At 40.1% G+C, this 18,475-nt stretch overlaps 1 protein-coding gene across 21 annotated transcripts in view; it reads right to left on the minus strand.

The window, feature by feature from the left end:
- Nucleotides 1-18,475, minus strand: part of Sgip1 (SH3GL interacting endocytic adaptor 1) — a 195,784-nt gene that overhangs the window by 12,662 nt on the left and 164,647 nt on the right. For all 21 annotated transcript variants that reach the window (XM_070025799.1, XM_070025798.1, XM_070025797.1 and 18 more), the window contains 4 exons: nt 15,676-15,787; nt 8,981-9,136; nt 4,030-4,162; nt 2,158-2,360 (listed from right to left, as the gene is read on the minus strand). In XM_070025799.1, the coding sequence (XP_069881900.1) occupies nt 2,158-2,360; nt 4,030-4,162; nt 8,981-9,136; nt 15,676-15,787 (604 nt within the window). The remainder of the gene's footprint in view (nt 1-2,157; nt 2,361-4,029; nt 4,163-8,980; nt 9,137-15,675; nt 15,788-18,475) is intronic.

Raw genomic sequence — 18,475 nt, forward strand, 5'->3', positions numbered from 1 at the left:
GAGAGGCAGGGCCTATTGGGTTAGGGACAAAAAAGGGGCAGCCTGTCTGCTATGTACTCTGGCTTGCCAGAAATCTGGCTGATAGTGAAAGGTTTACAAGTAAACTTTGCCTCGCCATTTTCCTCTTGAGTTGGTGTTCTTTCTGTGTCACCAACCAACATCTCACTATTTCGAATGCTATTCTTGTGTGCACAGATTCTGTATTCTCCTTTTCTTTATTCTAACTAGCTACAAGATAGACATTTAGAGGACAATATAGAAGTTAGAAAAACTTTTGAATGTATCTATTGAAAAGACTTATATGGGTAGGATGAATACATTCTTGTCATTTAAATTGGAGCTGTCATGTGGTTAACATTCACGGTTTGAAATGTTCTCCTTTTTGCTACTGATAGTCACGTAAAGAAACTGGTGATTTATTTTAGAACATTTGTTCCCCAGTCCACAGGCTACAAAATGGAGCCTTGCATTTCCCAGACTCCCTTGCACTGAGGGTCGTAGATGCAAATGAGGTCCCTATAACTACATGCCTAATTTGGGATTTGGAAGGCAGAAAGCAGGCAGAGGTAATTCTCCTGCTGCCTTCTTGCTGTGTACTCTGGCCAGCAGCCCGAGATGGAGAGGATTCCAAACACAGAAGCCCACTCTGGTGTTACAGGGTATTGGGAAGCAACTGAGATGCCAACAAGAGCTTTCTGATCCTTGGATCAGATGGATGGGGGTGGGCTTTTGAATTCAGTGATCCCTTTGGTTGTCTGATTTCTCTTCTTCACCAGGCTGTGCAAGTGTTAGCATCTTCCCCAGGGCTAGTTCTTCAGCATTCTGGGAAACACTCTTGGAAGTCTGGCTTAAAGGCTGCTTCTGAAAAATTTCTGCTTTAGGAGTATGTTCCTGTGTGCCTAACACATCACTGCATCAGAAAACCCCATAAAACTCAGGAGAGATGGGCAATGTGTACTTGGGTCGAGACATGGTCACATGAGGCAGATAAGTACATGTGGAATTGTGTCCAAAATGATGGCCAGAATGGAAGATATGGCCAAGAGGACATGAGACAGTTTACCACAGGGCCCAACACGAATGCATCCCTGAAAAACCTTGTGTTAGCAAGATCATTTAGTAAGAATAATAGAGCTTGTGGAAAGCTAGAGCTATCTCAAGTTCTATGCATATCTATAATAGGATTGCCTATAAAAGTAATGATTTACACATGGGGAGAAGACTTAGATTGCCAACACAGGTGTTTCTATATGGTTTGAGCCCTTGCAGTGAGGTTTTGGATGCTCAGTAGGGAAGAGTGGCAACACTTTCTATGCACCCATTCTGGTGCTGACACACTGTAGAGGGCAGTGGCACTGGGTGCTATTTGGTGAGTTCAAGACCCAGAGCAATACGTCCAATGCTGAGGACATAAGGTAGACCTCAGGCATTGTCTACTTAAATTTCCCTAAAATAGAACTGAAAGGGCTCATGCATCATGTAGCCACTGAGTGGAGAGCATCTTGCTTTCCTCATGAGGCCTAGAGGTTATTTTTCCTGCAATGAGTTGATTTCCATTAGAAACACACATTCCAGCACATTACTATTTCAGAGCCTCACTCTCAAGCCATTGTGGTGCCTACTGGTGAGATTCAAGTGCATTGTGCCACTTCTGTGAGTTCCTTTGCTCCATGGCGATGCTTCATCTCCTGTTTTTGTCCTTTAGATTCTCACTGCCCACTTGCATCTAGAGATACATTCATCTTCTTTGGCTTCTTACCTGCCGTGTCGACTCTAGTTTACTGACAGGAGTTAATGTGGATAGGATATTTATTAACTAACCTGTCTGGCTTAGTTTCCAGGGCTTTCTTCCATGTGAATGCACCCCATACTCCTCATGACTGCCCTATGGAAATGTCTGCTGGCTTGGGCTCTCTCCCCTCTCTCTTTTCTGATTCATTCATCCTTAAATCAAAACAAGCTAGCTACACATAAGTTACTGAGATTCAAAGTAAAACTACCAATAAAAACATTTTTCTGGTTAAAATATCTAAGACAGTTGTGTTTCCTGCTCTGAGTCTTTACATACGGGCTTGCTGTGTTCTCTTACAGGAAACAAAACACCAAATCTTTAGATAGAGCCTTTGGTGGCTAGGGAAGGAATCAGCAGTTCCTCACCAGACCGCTGGGGGGAGCACAGCCTGGAGCTTGGTCACTCCTCCATCTATGGGGACCAGGAACTGCACGTTGTTGAGGGCCACAGCGGTGGTCATTGCATCGGTGTTGTACTTGTAATCTATGCGCAGGTCAGTGCTTGCAGGCTCACACCGCCAGTTCACTGCCAGGTTCAGAGGCGTGGACTGAATGCCTTGGGCAGACACCTTGCCAAACAACAGGAAAAAGAACATTTTAGGCTCGACCACTAATCTAAAACGAAACCAGAAGTTATGATTATTTCCTATAATATTGTTCATGTAGCTCATAGATGAACTCCTGTGACCAGCACCATGAAATTCAGGTACCATGTGAGGGAGCTGGCTGGCTGGCTACATCCATCCATCCATCCATCCATCCATCTCTCTCTCTCTCTCTCTCTCTCTCTCTCCATCCACCTATCATCTATCTATCATTGATCTATATTTTTAGCCGTGTCATAATTAACATTCATTTCTAAGTTCTCTGGTAATTGACAAGTGTATTCATGTGACTTTCCTCATTCAAGAAAAATAATTGTAGGAGTGGGAAGGATGGGAGGAATGATGAAAGGGTGAAACTGACCAAGATTTGTTTATTATTATTATGTCAGTCACGGGTCTTGAACTCTGGGCCTGGACGTTGTCCCTCGGCTCTTTAGCTCAAGGCTAGTGCCCTACCACTTGAACCACAGCACTACTTCCGGTTTTCTGGAGAATAAGAGTCTCACAGACTTTCCTGACCAGTTTGGCTTGGAACCATGATCCTCAGCTCTTAGCCTCCAGAATATCTAGGATTATAGGCATGAGCCACTGGCGCCCAGCTGACCAAGATTCATTGTACTCATAGACTGACATGTTGAATGGTAACCACTTTGTACAACTTCTTAAAGATAATACAAATAGGGGTTGGGAAGGTGGCTCAGTGGTAGAGCGCTTGCCTTGCATGCCTGAGGCCCTGGGTTCGATTCCTAAAGCCTGAAGTGGCACTGTGGCTCAAGTGGTAGAACGCTAGCCTTGAGCTGAAGAGCTGAGGTACAGAGCTCAGGCCCCATGACTGGACCCCCCCCCCCAAAAAAAAGATAATACAAATATAATTTTAAAAAGAAAAATAATCAAAATATTTAATCACAAAAAATGAATTATAACTAATTGAGGAGATCAAGTGCTAGGAACCAATGAGATTAGAGTCACAGGCACTATTTACCTGATTTGAAATAGGTTTATTTAATAGATTAATAATAATTTTGGATAAAGGACTGTCACACTAGGGAAAAAATCCAGATTGTTTATATATAATCCATTAAAGTAAGTTTTAGGATAATGATGCTCTTAACAGTGATCTAATTTAGCAACACATATAATCGTAACTGATGTAATTTTTGACAACTTCCATTTTGTGGCATATTTCTGTAATTTTTTAAATAAAATATTTAACCTATAAGTTTACACTAAGACTATGTATGAATATTCTTAACACTAGTTCCTAGGTATTACTTTAAGGTTTCCATTTTCTTATCTCTTTCCAATAATATTAAAAGAGATGTTACTTTATTTAGATTTATGTAACATTAGATACTTTATTTTTTTTGGGGGGGTCCGTCTGGGGCCTGAAGTCTGGGCCTGGGCACTGTCCCTCAGCTCTTAAGCTCAAGGCTAGTGTTCTACCACTTGAGCCACAGTGCCACTTCTGGCTTTTTTTCTTTTTGCTTATGTGGTGCTTAGGAATCGAACCCAGGGCCTCATGCATGCAAGGCAAGTGCTCTACCACTGAGCCACCTTCCCAGCCTCACATTAGATACTTTAGAATGTAAATTTTCAACATGAAAGAGATGCCTTGACTGTGCAAATAGCTTACCTGGTATTTGAGCATGTCCACATTGTAATATGTAGCCTGGGGTTTTTGTTCAGACACTTTCTTTAGGTGAGTCATCAAATTTGGCATATTTACCCAGAATTCCTTGGTATTGGCATCATTTTGTGTATTGTCGCTATGTGAAGAGAAAATGATTGAGTAGTATCTTATAGCAAATTGGCACAAGATGCATCTTGGTAAATTACCATTTGATTTCTATGTCTGTGTCTGACAATTGATAGATATTATATAGTTCACAGTTAGTGTTGCTTTTGGTACAAATATATCTCTGGATGATATTATGTGAGTAGATTAATACTACCAATGCTATTAATTAATATTATTGATGATATTGTTAATACTATTAATACTACAAATCAATAATGACCCAAGAATATTAACAAAGCATGATGATAATTGGTTGCTTAAAACAGTGAATTATTTCTTCAGTAAAACTTCCTAGTCATTCCCATATATTACTTTAGTTTTTGCTAATTCAGCCAATTAATGTGATTAAGGAGCTCAGTAAATTGATTTATTTTTAAATTGACTTCCCCAGTAGTTTTCAGATATTATCCAGTTAAAGATTTAGCCACACTGGGCATGGTGTTATCCATCTGTAATCCCAGAACTCAGGAGGCTGAGACAGGGGGATCCTAAGTCTCTCTCATGAGTCAGGATAGGCTGGGTTATTATAGAGATCTTATATCACAAAACAAAAAAAAAAACTTTCCCAAATTAACCATTTTCAACTAAGGAGGGGAGTGAGATACTAAAATCACTGTGCTACTTTTTTCCAGCATCTTCATTGTAACAGGGACACTTCACATCAAGGTGATCCTGGGCTTTCAATAACTGTGATGATAGTAGTTTGATGAGAAGCAGAAAGCGGCCTGGCCAAGCGAGGCATTTGCTGTTCCTGTGAGAGATCTAGTTTGCTCAGAGGCCTGTCTACAGAACACTTGTCCAATTTATCCTGTGAATGCTCACCTTGATAATAAGGATCAAGTAGGAATGTGAAGTGTATTTGCCTACTTTCCAAGTGACCTGATAACTTGGCACACAATCTGTTGGCTGCCACTTTACTTTCTATACTACTATAATAAGAGCTTTATTTTGCACATATTATATGTTAATCACTATACTAGATGCATTTTTAAACCTATTCATTAAACTCTACCCAACAAAGAAAGAGCACCCTCATTTTCAAAGATGAGTAAGCTTATAGAAAGAGCATAAGAAGAAAAGAGTAGCTGGTGGCTCATGCCTGTAATTCTAGCTACTCTGGAAGTTGAGATTTTAGGATCAAGATTCAAAGTAAGCCTGAGCAGATAAATCTGAGAGGCTCTTGTCTTCAATTAATTACCAAAAAGTCAGAAATTGAGCTGTGGATTAAGTGGTGAGTGCTAAGCTTGAGAAAATAAAAGTTCAGAGACAGTTCTGAGGACTGGCTTAGAAAGGAAAGTGAATTCCTATGATTCAGCTTCCAGCCTCCAGAAATCAAACAAAGCAAGAAAGCACAGTCACAAAAATTAGAGTCTTAAAACTGCTTGTTCTGTTACGAGGGAGGTCAAGTTTCAGTACAAACTGAGTGTTTCTACTGTGCCTGCTCTTTTAAGATGAAGTGAAGTTCTTCAGCTCTGGGAACAGAGGAAATGAGATAGTAGGCTAGAATACGGACATGTGGCATGGAAATTGAAGCAAGGCAGATCCAGGAGCTAGGAGTAGAACATTGTACTAAATAATGTTTTAGGAAAACATATGCATTCATTTCTTCCAGCACATACTCATACATCTTAAATAACGATATGTAGTAGAGCATTAATCCCTCTGACCTAGATCCAAATGAGTAATGTGTACCAGAAATTAAGGATGCCTGGTGTAATAATTTCTTTTGATAAGAAATGTCACAAGAAGTAGGCACCCATGTCACAAGACTTTTGGTAAGACTGCTCCAGACTAAATGTGCTACAAGTTTGGGTGATAACTACACAATGATTAAAACTATCAGTTGCTTAACACAAAGAAACAATTTATCTGGAGGAACCAACTTTAACTAATATAAACAGCCCCAAATGAAGAGCCACAGTTGCACCTCTAGATTCTGCACTTTAAGCCCTTGATAAAACTTTCTATTTCTTTCCACAACTCGGCGATTTATCTTACATGCCTAGTCAATTTTTTGCCCATTGTCTACTTTGTGAACCATCTTGAAATTCTTTTCACCAGCACATTCACAAATTGTAGAAACAGGATACTGGGTAATAAATTGAGGTTTTTGTTCATTTGTTTCCCTTAGCAAAATTTTCCTTGCCCCTCTCAGGTGACAGAAAACAGTCCTGGCCCTTGAAACTTTGACCTTGGGTAGTTAACCTAAGGTCAAAGGGATGTTCAAATGCTTTTGGTTTAAAAGCATGTAAGTTACCCTGAGCTTCCACAACTGTCATTACACAATAAGGCAGGAGATATGAGCTATACAGAGGCAGTATAATTTAACAATTTTCTTGGGATCATATTGTTAATAAGTAGCAAATCAGGATTCCAGTTCTATTTGGTCAAATAGGTCTGACTCTCCCACTGCAACAAAATAGAGCGTTAGGATGAATACTTAGCAACATGTCATTAGTTTATACTAAGTAGAGCTGGCTTATTGTGGAAATCTTAAGTGTACTATAATTGCATTTGCTCACTTTAATTTTTTAAATGAGCGAAAGCATAGTTCATTGATAATTTCTGTTTTTTTTTTTTGTCGGTCGTGGGGCTTGAACTCTGGGCCTGGGCGCTGTCCCTCAGCTCATCAGCTCAAGGGGAGCGCTCTACCACTTGAGCTACAGCGCCACTTCCCATTGATAATTTCTGAGAACTTGCAATTGGCTTGACTAGCTTCTTTAAATCATTATCAAACTACCCACTGATTCGACAGATATTTCTCATGCTCCTATTAGACATCAGGTGTGATGGGAGGTCGTGTGGACAGGGTGGTGAGCTAGCAGATTGGTGTCCTATCCCTTCTGAATTGCATTGTGTCATGGGGCACAGGTAAATGGAGGAAGGAACACATAGATACATAGTTATTAATTGTGGCAAATACTAGAAAACAAAAAAATAGTGTACCTGGAGAGAATAATATTTTAGAGAGTTTGGGGCTGATAGTTAAGAAAGGGAGGATTAATGATTAGGGGAGACACTGTGGGGCTGAGACCTAAAGTGTGAGTAGGAGTCAGGTGAAGAAGGGCAGGAAAGAATTTCATCAAGCACTGGCTTTGGAGGAGGGCCTTCGGCTTGTTTCTGACTGGCAAACCTGGCTGGTCCACCTGATCTTCCCATCAAAGGCAATGATAGCATGTTTAGATTCTGGGGTAGAGACAATGAGCAAGTATGAATGGGGAGATATTGTGAAAGCTCATTTGGCTGTTAAAAATGTTGTAGCCAGGCAAGATTGGATTCAAAGAGGGATACAATTGCCATGGAACTGGGACACGGAACAGGTATAACTGCAGGAAAGTATCAGGACTTGCTGACAGAGCGAAAGCTGTCAGTAATGACTCCTTTCTCTTTCACCTATTGCAAATAAATACATTGACATAGTTGATCACCTTTTTTTTTTTGTCAGTTGTGGGAATTGAACTCAGGGCCTGGGAACTGTCCCTGCATTCTTTTACTCAAGGCTAGTGCTCTACCACTTTGAGCCACAGCCCCACTTCCAGTTTTTGAGTAGTTAATTGGAGATAAGAGTCTTACAGGGACTTTTCTGCCTGGGCTGACTTCGAACTGAGATCCTCAGATCTCAGCCTCCTGAGTAGCTAGGATTACAGGTATGAACCACTGGCACCTGGCTAATAGCATGTATGTATGCATATTGGCCTGACTATGTATGTACACACATAATAAAGGCATCATTTCAAGTTACACAGAAAATATGAGAAAATATATTTACATAAATAAACAAGTTTCTTTGATGTTATACTATAACATTCCATTAAAACATTTACCAATGAAATGACATGTTTTACAAGGAAAAATTTCAAGCTCATGTGAAGTATAGTTCACAATTCAAATATTATTTGATGGAAAAATAGGCTGCTGGATGCTGGGGGAAGTTGAGCCTTCTCTGGGGACAGAGATCAGGATGTGGCCTGAGGTCAGCCAGGGAAAGAAGTCTGAGAGATTCCTCAAAAAGAGCTTGGTATGGTGATATATGCCTGCCATTGCCACTATGTCAGGAAACATAAATAGGAGGATTATGGTTCATGATTATCTGAGTAAAAAGTGAGACTTTGTCTCAAAAATAATCAGGGTAAAAAACATGCTGAAGGTATGGTACATATGGTAAAGCACCTTCCTAGCAATTATGAAGCCCTGATTTTAAAGCCAAATATTACAAGAGAGAGAGAGAGAGAGAGAGAGAGAGAGAGAGAGAGAGAGAGAGAGAGAGAGAGAGAGAGAGAGAGAGAGAACACAGCAATACTTTTCTATCATCCAATGTTTACTGATAGCAAATACAACAGACAATAAATTGTCAGGAATATAGATTTTAACACTTATTTTCTTTTCATTGTAACATTACTGTTTCTAGTAATAATGTTTTGGAGGCAGAGTCTTACTACGTAGCCCAGGCTAGGCTTAAACTTCCATCTTTTTTTCCTCAGCCTCCTGAGTGCTGGGACTATATTTAGGTACCACCATGCAATACCAGATTTTGTTACTTTAAATGTCTGTACGCAATTTGGAAGTTGGATATTAAAATACACATGTGCCTCTTCAGCTATGCATACACATGGAGCCACCTACAGAAGACTAGGAGAATTGGTGATGGTTCTGTGTGTGAATCTACAAGCACATCTGAGTAGCAGTAATTTGTCTACAGTGCTACTGTCTTTATGGTCTATGTCTTCATCTAAACACAAAGCACTGAAGCATACGTATCTAGAAGTATATGCAAAGTTATATTTACCAGCAGAGAAGTTGGGGATTTGGCAGGACATGTTCTAACCTGCTGAAATTTACCACCCGAAACGTCAGAGCGGCTGGGGATGGGTTGTTGGCAAAGTGCCTGGTGATGCCGGCAGGAAAGGATAACACCATTTCTCCGGTAATCTTAACGATACACCTGGAAGATCAAAATAAGAGCAAAAATAGGGGAAACCCATGTCAGTACGCTGAGCTGCAACACGGAAAAGATGCGTGTTGACAAAATGAAACAGCAGGGGATGAAAGCCAAGCGTTCACAGAGCCATGCCCAAGAGCCGAACCGAACTTACCTCACTCAATGCCTAACATTTATTCTTTTTCTTAAAAGAAGCATCTTAAACATAAGAAAATATTAAGCTTTTTTTTTTAAAGCAGAAGTCATTTTAAGAACTTGAGGTTTGAATTTACCTTTAGGGGAACTGAGTGTTTGGTTGGGGAAATAAAATGTAAATCCTTATGATAAAGAATGATAGGCAGGAATAAGAAATAAAGAATCATTTACCCTTGTGTTTTCCTCTGGCTTTGATTTCTGAATATTGGCTGCATGTATGAAGATGCTACACTAGGGTCTCATCCTTGCCTGAGACTTAGTGCCTTAAACACATGTACCTGTGTGGTTAAGTTCCTGCCTCCTGTCCACGCTGTCTTTATCCCTTTAACTTGTCTATTTTGTCACAACTGTAAGATCAGCCACAGACATGATCACAACATGAGTATACCTTTCTTGAAAAAGAATTTTTGAAGATATAGTTAATGTAACAAACTGCACTTATTAAGAATATAAAATGCCATAGGACAGTATGATTTGAAATCACCATACATTCAAGAGTAAAGTCTTCAGCATCCTTCAAAACTGCCTCCTGCCTTTTCATGAAATATTTTTTTATGAAATCTCCCAACTTCCCATGCCCCAGCCCCAGGCAATGAGCTTTGTCACTATCCATTGTTTTGCATTTGCTACAATTTTTATATAACAAAATCATAAAGCATGTGATTTTTTAAAAAACACAGAGAGAGAGAGAGAGAAAGAGAGAGAGAGAAAGAGAGAGAGAGAAAGAGAGAGAGAGAGTGTGTGTGTGTGAGTGAATGTGTATCAAGCTTCTTATCCTCAGCATAATTTGGATATTCAGCCATGTAGTTATATGATTCCTTTTTGCTGCTGTGTGGCAGCAAAACATCCTTTCGCCTGTTGAAGAATATACAGGTTCTTTCTTCTCTATGATAAATATGTGATGAGTATGTGTGACAGTCCTCTGGAAGGATGGATACTCTCATTTCTTTTCTTTCTTTTTGTGGCAACACTAGGCTTTGAATTTAGGGCCTCTCTTGTTTGCTGGGCTGATGTTCCAGCCTGGCTTTTTGATGGTTAATTAGAAATAGAATCTTGCCAACTTTTATTGGCAAGGTTAACTCAAAGCATGATCCTTTGGATCTTAGACATCTGAAAAGCTAGGATACAGTCATGGGCACCAGTGCCCAGTTCTGCTCTTCATTTGGTGAATTTATGAGCAGAGTGAATATATCACTTGGTAGGTAAACTGCTAACTTTTAAAGAAACCACCCAGTTCATTTCTAAAGTGGAAAATACAGTTGTGTGTGAGTTTTAGATCTTCCACATCCTCACTAACACTTGGTAGAATTTGCCTTTTTAATTGGCTGTTCTCATCATGGTGAATATTCTTAAATATCTTTTCAGGGGCTTATTTGCTATCAGTTGTCTTCTATAGGAGGTGTCTGCCCGAATTCTCTGTCAAGGTTTTAAGTCAAGATTCTTTTTTCTTATTGGGTTTGAGTTTTTTTTTTTTTTTTTTGTCGGTCGTGGGGCTTGAACTCTGGGCCTGAGCGCTGTCCCTCAGCTCTTCAGCTCAAGGCGAGCGCTCTACCACTTGAGCTACAGTGCCACTTCCTTGGGTTTGAGTTTTTATACATTCTTGGTTTGTATGATTTAATATATATATAAATGTTTAATATCTATAACTATATAATTATCTATCTATCTAATTTGCAGACATCTTCCTCTCCCCAGTCTGTAGGTTATGTTTTCTTTCTCTTAAGAGTTCTGTCAAAACCAAACATTAAAAAAAAATCAGTCAATCTACTTTTTGTGATTTATATACAAAACCCAGTTGTTTATTTTGTTCTTGGCAATATTTGAGTTTTAAACTCAGGGTCTTGTTCTTGCTAGGCTAGGGCTCTATCACTTGAGCCACGCCCTCTCAGTCTTTTTGCTGTAGTGATTTTTAGATAGAGACCTATGCTTTAATCACCTGTCTGGCCATAGACCATGGTCCTCCTCCATGCCTCCTAAGTAGCTGGAATGACAAGTGTGTACCACCACACTTGGCTTATTTGTTTCTTTGCTAACTTTTTTGCTCAGGCTGTACTTGAATTGTCCTCAAAATAATCCTCCATTATCTACCTCTGAAGTAGACGGGATAACAATCAAGACCCACCATGCCCAGCTAAATTCAGTTATTCTTTTCTAGTCCTATTTAAGAAGCCCTTTCTAAGCCTAAGGTAAAAAAAAATGTTTATACCAAGATTTTTTTTCTTCTTGAAGATGTGCGTGTGTGTGTGTATGTGTGTGTGTGTGTGTGTGTGTGTGTTTGTGCACGTGCATGTGCATATGCATGTGTGTGCATGCTGGTTCTAGGGCTTGATTTTAGAGCTTAATATTCTTGTCACCTTTCATACTCATGGCTGGTGCTATACCACTTGAGCCACATCACCAGTCTTGTATTTTTCTGGCTAATTGGAGATTAAGTCTTAAGGACTTTTCTCTGTGCTGGCTTCAAACTGCAGTCCTCCTGATGTTAATCTCCCCTGTAGCTAGAATTACAGGAATGAGCTATTGGTAACTAGATTAAAAAAAAATTGGCAGGTTCTCATTATATCGCCCAGGCCAGTCTCAAACTCATGATTTTCCTGCCTCAGCCTTCTGAGTGCTGGGATTATAGGCATGTACTGTCACATTGAGTCCTTCTTTCAGGAGTTTTTAAATTTTTAAGATTACATTTAGCTTTATGACTCATTTTACTCAATTTTAATATAGTATGAAATATAGGTCTAAGTTAGTTATTATTTTTTGTTATATGTATTGTGTCAAAATATATGTGGATACAGATCCACATCCCAATCTGGTTTTTGGTTCCAATGATCCATCATGTCTGTCTTTAGCTGACATTATGCTGTCTTGATCACTATAGTTTATAATAGTTCTGAAGTAATGTTAGTTTTCCAAGGCTGTTCTCTTTCAAAGTTGTTTTGGCTAGTGTAGATCCATATCAAAATTGTCATCTCCATGTGAAATTCAGAATTACCCTGTCAGTTTTGATTTACAATCAATCTATTTATTGTCAATTCAAATTCACCCTTCACTTCTTATTCTCTGATCAAGAAAGAATGTACTCTTTCTATAGTTTCTTTTTCTTTCTTTTTCCCCCAAAAGCACTATGTTAAATTTTGTCAGTAGAGGGCGCTGGAGAGACATCTAGGAAGAAGCAGGCTTGTAGAGCAGCTTCCTGCCCAGCTTTTCTAGTTCTACTTTCTTCCAGGGCACTTGGTGTCCCTAGGGAGTGTGTTTTGCAACTCAAACGTGGTTTTCCAGTGCCCAACAGACTATAAGCTTCTGTCTTACCAACTTATGTAGTAATACAGTAGCTGGGCTGCCCCATGGATCAGATCCTACAGAGCAAGGAAGATTTTCAGGCCCAGGGCTCAGATAGGTGTGCACTTGTCCACTGTGGCTTCTGTAGACATCAACCATTAGCTTCCATTGGCACCTTCCTCAAGCTGTGTTGCTGAGAAGATGCACAGGTCAGAGCATTTATTTCGGGCACTGTTAATATTATGAAAATAAAAGTGGATGATATAATATAGTATGTGATAATGAAGGGAGTGGTATGGTCTGAAAACAAATGGTTCTGATGCAACAGAAAACGGATCTGCCGGCAAAAGCAAAACCAAATGTCCCTTCTGTAGCCTTTCTTTCTTTGGTGTCATGTTTGGTTTTGCTTCTGAGGCATTCCCTTAGAAGTGAGTGACAAAGAAGAACCATTCAAATGAGTCATTGCCAGGAGATGAAACTAAATGTGGAAGCATGTCAGTCCATGGTATGTTCATGAATTTCAGACGTCAATATTTCAATGAAATGGACTAGACCGCCCATCCACCCATGTGCAGGGTACATGACAACTACTGACGGCAATATACTTGAGAATAGATTGCCTATAAATCTGCAATTGAAAGGCTCAATTAGTCTTGAAAGATATAAAAAGGATATGAAGAAAAACGAAGCTGACGTGCTATGTCACTACGATGCCAAGGCTGTAAAAAGATGTGGCCATAGGTGTGATTCTCCTCAGACATCTTCATAGTGTAGTGGCGAAACTGAGCCAGGATGAGGAAACTGGATTGGATTTAGATAGGCCCAAAGAGGATTTGGTTGCTAACACAACTTCTTAGGATTAAAACCAAAACGTTATGAAGGGTTTTGCATCTCCCATTGCATTACATCTATATCTATTTTTCCATTCCAACAGGTGAATGTGATCTCTTTTCAGAGGTCAGGGATCAGGTAACTGTAAGTCTTGGAGATGGCATCAAAGGGGACCTTGGCAAAGTTGCTCCTGACAGTCATCAATACCGACCATCATCAAGAGCTTCCTGGGGACAGGAGCTGTCACCATCTCGGGGCCCGTGGCGGCGCCGATGAGGTGCACCAGCAAAGAAGAGCGGCCTGTCACCTTGCAGACAGTGTGGGGCTTGCCAATCTTGTTCCCCCGCTAGCCTCTCTGCAAGGGACAATGGAGAGGTTGGCTGAAACTCAGATGGCGGTGGCAACCTCCTTGGATCATGGCCACTGTAGTCACCAGTGGCTACAAATGCCTTGAACATGGTGCACTGGCCAGCTCGGGTTTGCTTTTGCACCGGCATAATCTTCAACACCTCATCCTTGAGGGGACACCCCCAGGAAGAAGTGAATCATCTCAGACTCCTTGATGGGCAAGGAGAAAGGAGAGATCTCTTCCAAAGACTTGATCTGATGTCCATAACCAGGCAGCCCAGTTTGGTGAAGGGTTTCCATTCCTTGCCATCGGCCTTGCCTCCACGAGCCCTGCTGGGACCTCGGCCTCTACCATGACCTCAGTCCCCGGAGGCCGCTGCTGGAGCCTCCCATGCCTGGCCCCAGAAGCCTCCGTGCCCTCCTTCTGCACCGGCGTCATTCGCCATCTAGAAGCTATTCCTTATTGTTTTGGAAGTGTATTTCTCTCTGCTTTTCTTGATTGGGGCCAGTCTGAATCAATCAGAGATCAATCAGTGACAACTACTTCTTAGCCTTTGGTGACAGAAATATGCAAATTCTATAGATTCCATAGACTTGACATGTACATCGAAAGTTTATACCCAGAGGTCGTAGTTCAAAACTGTTAATGTCTGCACTCATGTGGTTTAGGCAGGAGGACTTGCTATATAGCAAGACCCTTTCTAAAAAAAAAAACAACTAAAAAACCCAAAAAGCAACAACAACAAAACTGCCTTGTCTGTCTTTGTCTCTGTCTCTCTCTCTGTCTCTGTCTCTGTCTGTCTCTGTCTGTCTCACTGTCTCTCTGTCTCTCTGTCTCTCTCTGTGTTTACTTGCTTTAGCAGTTCAAATATATGCTCTAGGGTAGGCTCTATGCTTTGAGATAGCTTCTAGTTTCTATTGCCGTGTGGGAAGGGACCTGCTTTGAAGATGAAAAAGAAAGGACATCCAGAGGCCACAGTGCTAGTTTTCCTCTAATATTTTGGACATAGAATAAATCTTAACTGTGACTGAAAAGATACAGCACTTCTAGGGAGATTATACATCCCAGGGCTGGGTAGGACACTTAAAGGTGGAGTTACTAATTATATTGATTTTTCCCCAATATATTACCAAGAGATTTTAACAAATGAGTGCTTCTGAAGTGTGAAGAGTGTCACACTTAGTCATACAAATCCCCATTTCAAAAGTGTTGATTCAACTTCTAATTATACTTATCACTGTTTCAAAAATGTTTATAATCGGGTCCCTATGAGCATTTAGTTTTTCTCTCTCACTTTTGTTGTATACATGGTAAGGTTTTTCCAAGTCCTAAACCTTGGACATGAAACAACTAAGAACTAATTAATGTAAATAGAAGTTAGTATCTTCTTTCTTATAGTTGCTACTTTACTGTGATTTAATTTTTTCAGTCTCTTATTTTTGACCAGTTTAATTTTTAATTTTTTGACCAGTTCCCTTGCTGCTCTGGGTGTTTTGGGAAAGCAGTTTTCCCTCTTCCATTGATTCTTCATTTCCATTTATATATGTGAATGATTTTCAACCAGGGAAGAACAAGACAGTAAAAGACATGACCTAAACATCACTTTTGTGAGACAGCACATTTTCTCTTTGCTAATAAAGTTACATTACAATTTTCTGTTGCTTGTAATCAAAACAGAACCAAGGCATTTTTAGAGTGAGATATTAGATTACTGGATCTTTTGGAACTGCAAAATAAAGCCAGTGAACTAATATTACTAACTAAATTTTATCCTCTATTGTGGATGTGCCACCTGCTACTCTTTTTGGCCTTAGGATAAAGAGTGAGATATTCACATGTAGGGTGTTCCCCTTCCCCCAAAGGAGTACAGTGACCCATGTGCTAGGCTTACTTGCTGGGATCCGCTCCTTTGAAGTAGGCATTGACTGTTTCTGTGAATGCTGCTGCAACAGGAAGGGTGTCCTGGGCTCCCATGGTTAGGGGGCTGGGTCCCCTGGAGGAACCTGTATGGAATGGAAAGCTTTCATTTACTATAGAACACTCTACACATCAACATATGTGGAACTAAAGGCCCATTAATGGAGTAAGGGATAAAATCTATCACTAACAGAAACAGACTAAGAACCATGACTTTATACGCATATTCAACATAGAGCTCAAGTATTTAGAAAGAAAATATTTGGCTGGCTTACAGACAAACACTTGAAATGAATTCAATTATGTATTTCACTACAGGAAAAAGAAAAAAAAACACAAAGGAACAATCCAAGCAGCAGTACAAAGTCACGGGGGCTTCAAATGTTTGGCATAAAGCAGGAGGCAGTATTTGCATGACAGTTTGTGCAGCAGGTGGTTAATTAAAATTATTAGTTTCCTCTTTCCTATCTGAGCAGTCAGCCTAATCAATTGGTCATACTGAAAACTTCTTGTATTTCTTTAGTGGGAGGAGACAGACAAGTGTTTATACACTGCTCTTTTCTGCTCTTTTTCATTTCTAGAAGCTCAGTTACTCTCAGATCTAGTGATCTCAAGTTAATGTGCCTAAAAACATAGACAGCCAAAATATTCACATCAACTTAGCACAAGCACAGAAATTGACACTCTGGAAAATATCATCATCTCTTATGTCTGGGCACAGGGCGCAGCAACCAGTACCTTCTATGAATTATTTCATTCAGTTTCCCCGTGTGTCTGGAATAGGCCTAACAATTTTTGTTTTAGAGCAGAGGCAATCTGCAGCTCAAAGGTGAAATAGTTGCTCAAGATCATATAGTGAGTAAGGTAGCAAAACCAAAATTTAAACTGAGACTTGCTTCCCTCTAAAACTTACACTTTAACCATTATACCATACAGGTTGTTCATAACAAACACTAAGCTATATTGTTTTTCTCTAACACATACGTAGCCTTACAAAGGATCACAATTCAGGGTGGCTGTCTTTGTTACTCATTTCTAGGCATGGCTCAAGGACAGTAAAGGGGAAAAGTATATTACACTTGCAGTGCTTTTTTCTACCAAACAAACGATGTTAATTCCTCCCTGCTTCTGGCATAGTCTATACACACTGGTGTTATGATTGTTTGTCTTTACTTTAGTAACTTCTGTCCTTCTCTCTAGCTGTGAAAACACCACCTTTTCTATATATACCTTTTTCCTCAAGACTGATTTTTCTTAATTATTCTGGTTCATGCTAATTTCTTTTGTACCTTCTCTTGGAACTCAATATCCTGGTCTTTGTAATGGATCATTAGATTCGCATATATTTGTTTGATGTCTATTATGCATCAGGCATTATCATAGCTTCTGAGATTCAAAGATAATCAACCATGCTCCTCATCTCTGATAAGTTACAGTTTAATGTGTGATCACCATCATCATCACTACCACCACCACCACCACCACCACTACCACCACCACCACCACCACCATCATCATCATCAACAGAAGTACCAGACGCCTCACCACTATCATCATTAGCATCTACAACATTCAGCACCAATATTCCCTCTTCACTATTGTTGCATGATGAACTCTGTGCTTTATGTTTGAAGTAAGCATTACCTTCCCATGACAGTTAATGAAACTGTCACAGTTTGAAGTTGGTTATCAGCCTCTGGCACTATTGACCAGTGGTGGAGCATTCAGGAAGAGAAACCACATGGAAGGAAGTCAGGTCCTTGGTGTTCTGCTCTTGAAGGGGATATTGGGACCTCAACCCTTTGTGCTCTCACTCTACCAGGAGGTAAGAGATCTCTTCTACTATAGGTTCCTATGACATAGATAGGCAACATGGTGCTGAAGCCCCTGAAAATGAGCCAAACCTGGGGACAAACCTGTCCTCCGTGTATATAGATTTTCTCAGATACTTTGCCACTATAATGGGCAACTGACTATCACAGGAACAAAAAAGGCTGAAAGAGCTTATACAGCTTGCTCAGCCTTGCACAGCTGGTATGCAGAGCAGTTTAAGACTTGTATTGAGGTCTCTTCCATTCCAGATTAAGGCTCTGAGGACTACATTATTTTGCTTCCTTAGTTGGTCACTGCAGTACCATCCAAGGATAAGTAAATAACTAGTATTACTGGCATGTGAATGTCAAGGTCTTTATTACTTATGGGATTGTAGGCCCCTAAAAGGAGATAACTATGACATGACTTCTTTCATGGGCCTTCCATACTCCCCACAAGGAGAATCAAGACTGTTAAGTTGAAGTTGAATTGTGCCCTGTTGGATCTCAGGAGGAAAGTGAAGTTTATGTACCCGTATAACTGATCTATAAATAGTGAAAGCACAATATAAACAGGATATTATTTTGTAATGGTGTTGCTCAGTTTATTTGTAACATGTTAGTCCACATATTTATTGAGTTTTAGTAGGTTTTGGAAGAGAATGCTTTTCTTAGCTGGTGGTTAAAGTTGAGCCAGAGTGGTGACAGGGCTGGACATGATAGCAGGGTCAAGGTTCCCATCGGATGAGAACTTGGAATCTGGAGAGGGGGTTGAAAACTTTCAGTAGAATAATTTAAAAAAATTGACAGATGCTTTAAAAGGATGTGTTGAGCAAAGCTCTAAGAAAGTTATTGCTGTGGTTTCAGTAAGTCAGCAAGGGTTTCTTTGAGAAGATAATATTGGAGTCAAGGTTAGAGGAATAACAGGATCTTATGAAGGGGAAGAAGAATTAAGGCCTAGTA

This window comes from Dipodomys merriami, unplaced genomic scaffold (assembly GCF_024711535.1).
Source record: "Dipodomys merriami isolate MVZ:Mamm:240054 unplaced genomic scaffold, mDipMer1.0.p SCAF_172, whole genome shotgun sequence".
NCBI lineage: Eukaryota > Metazoa > Chordata > Mammalia > Rodentia > Heteromyidae > Dipodomys > Dipodomys merriami.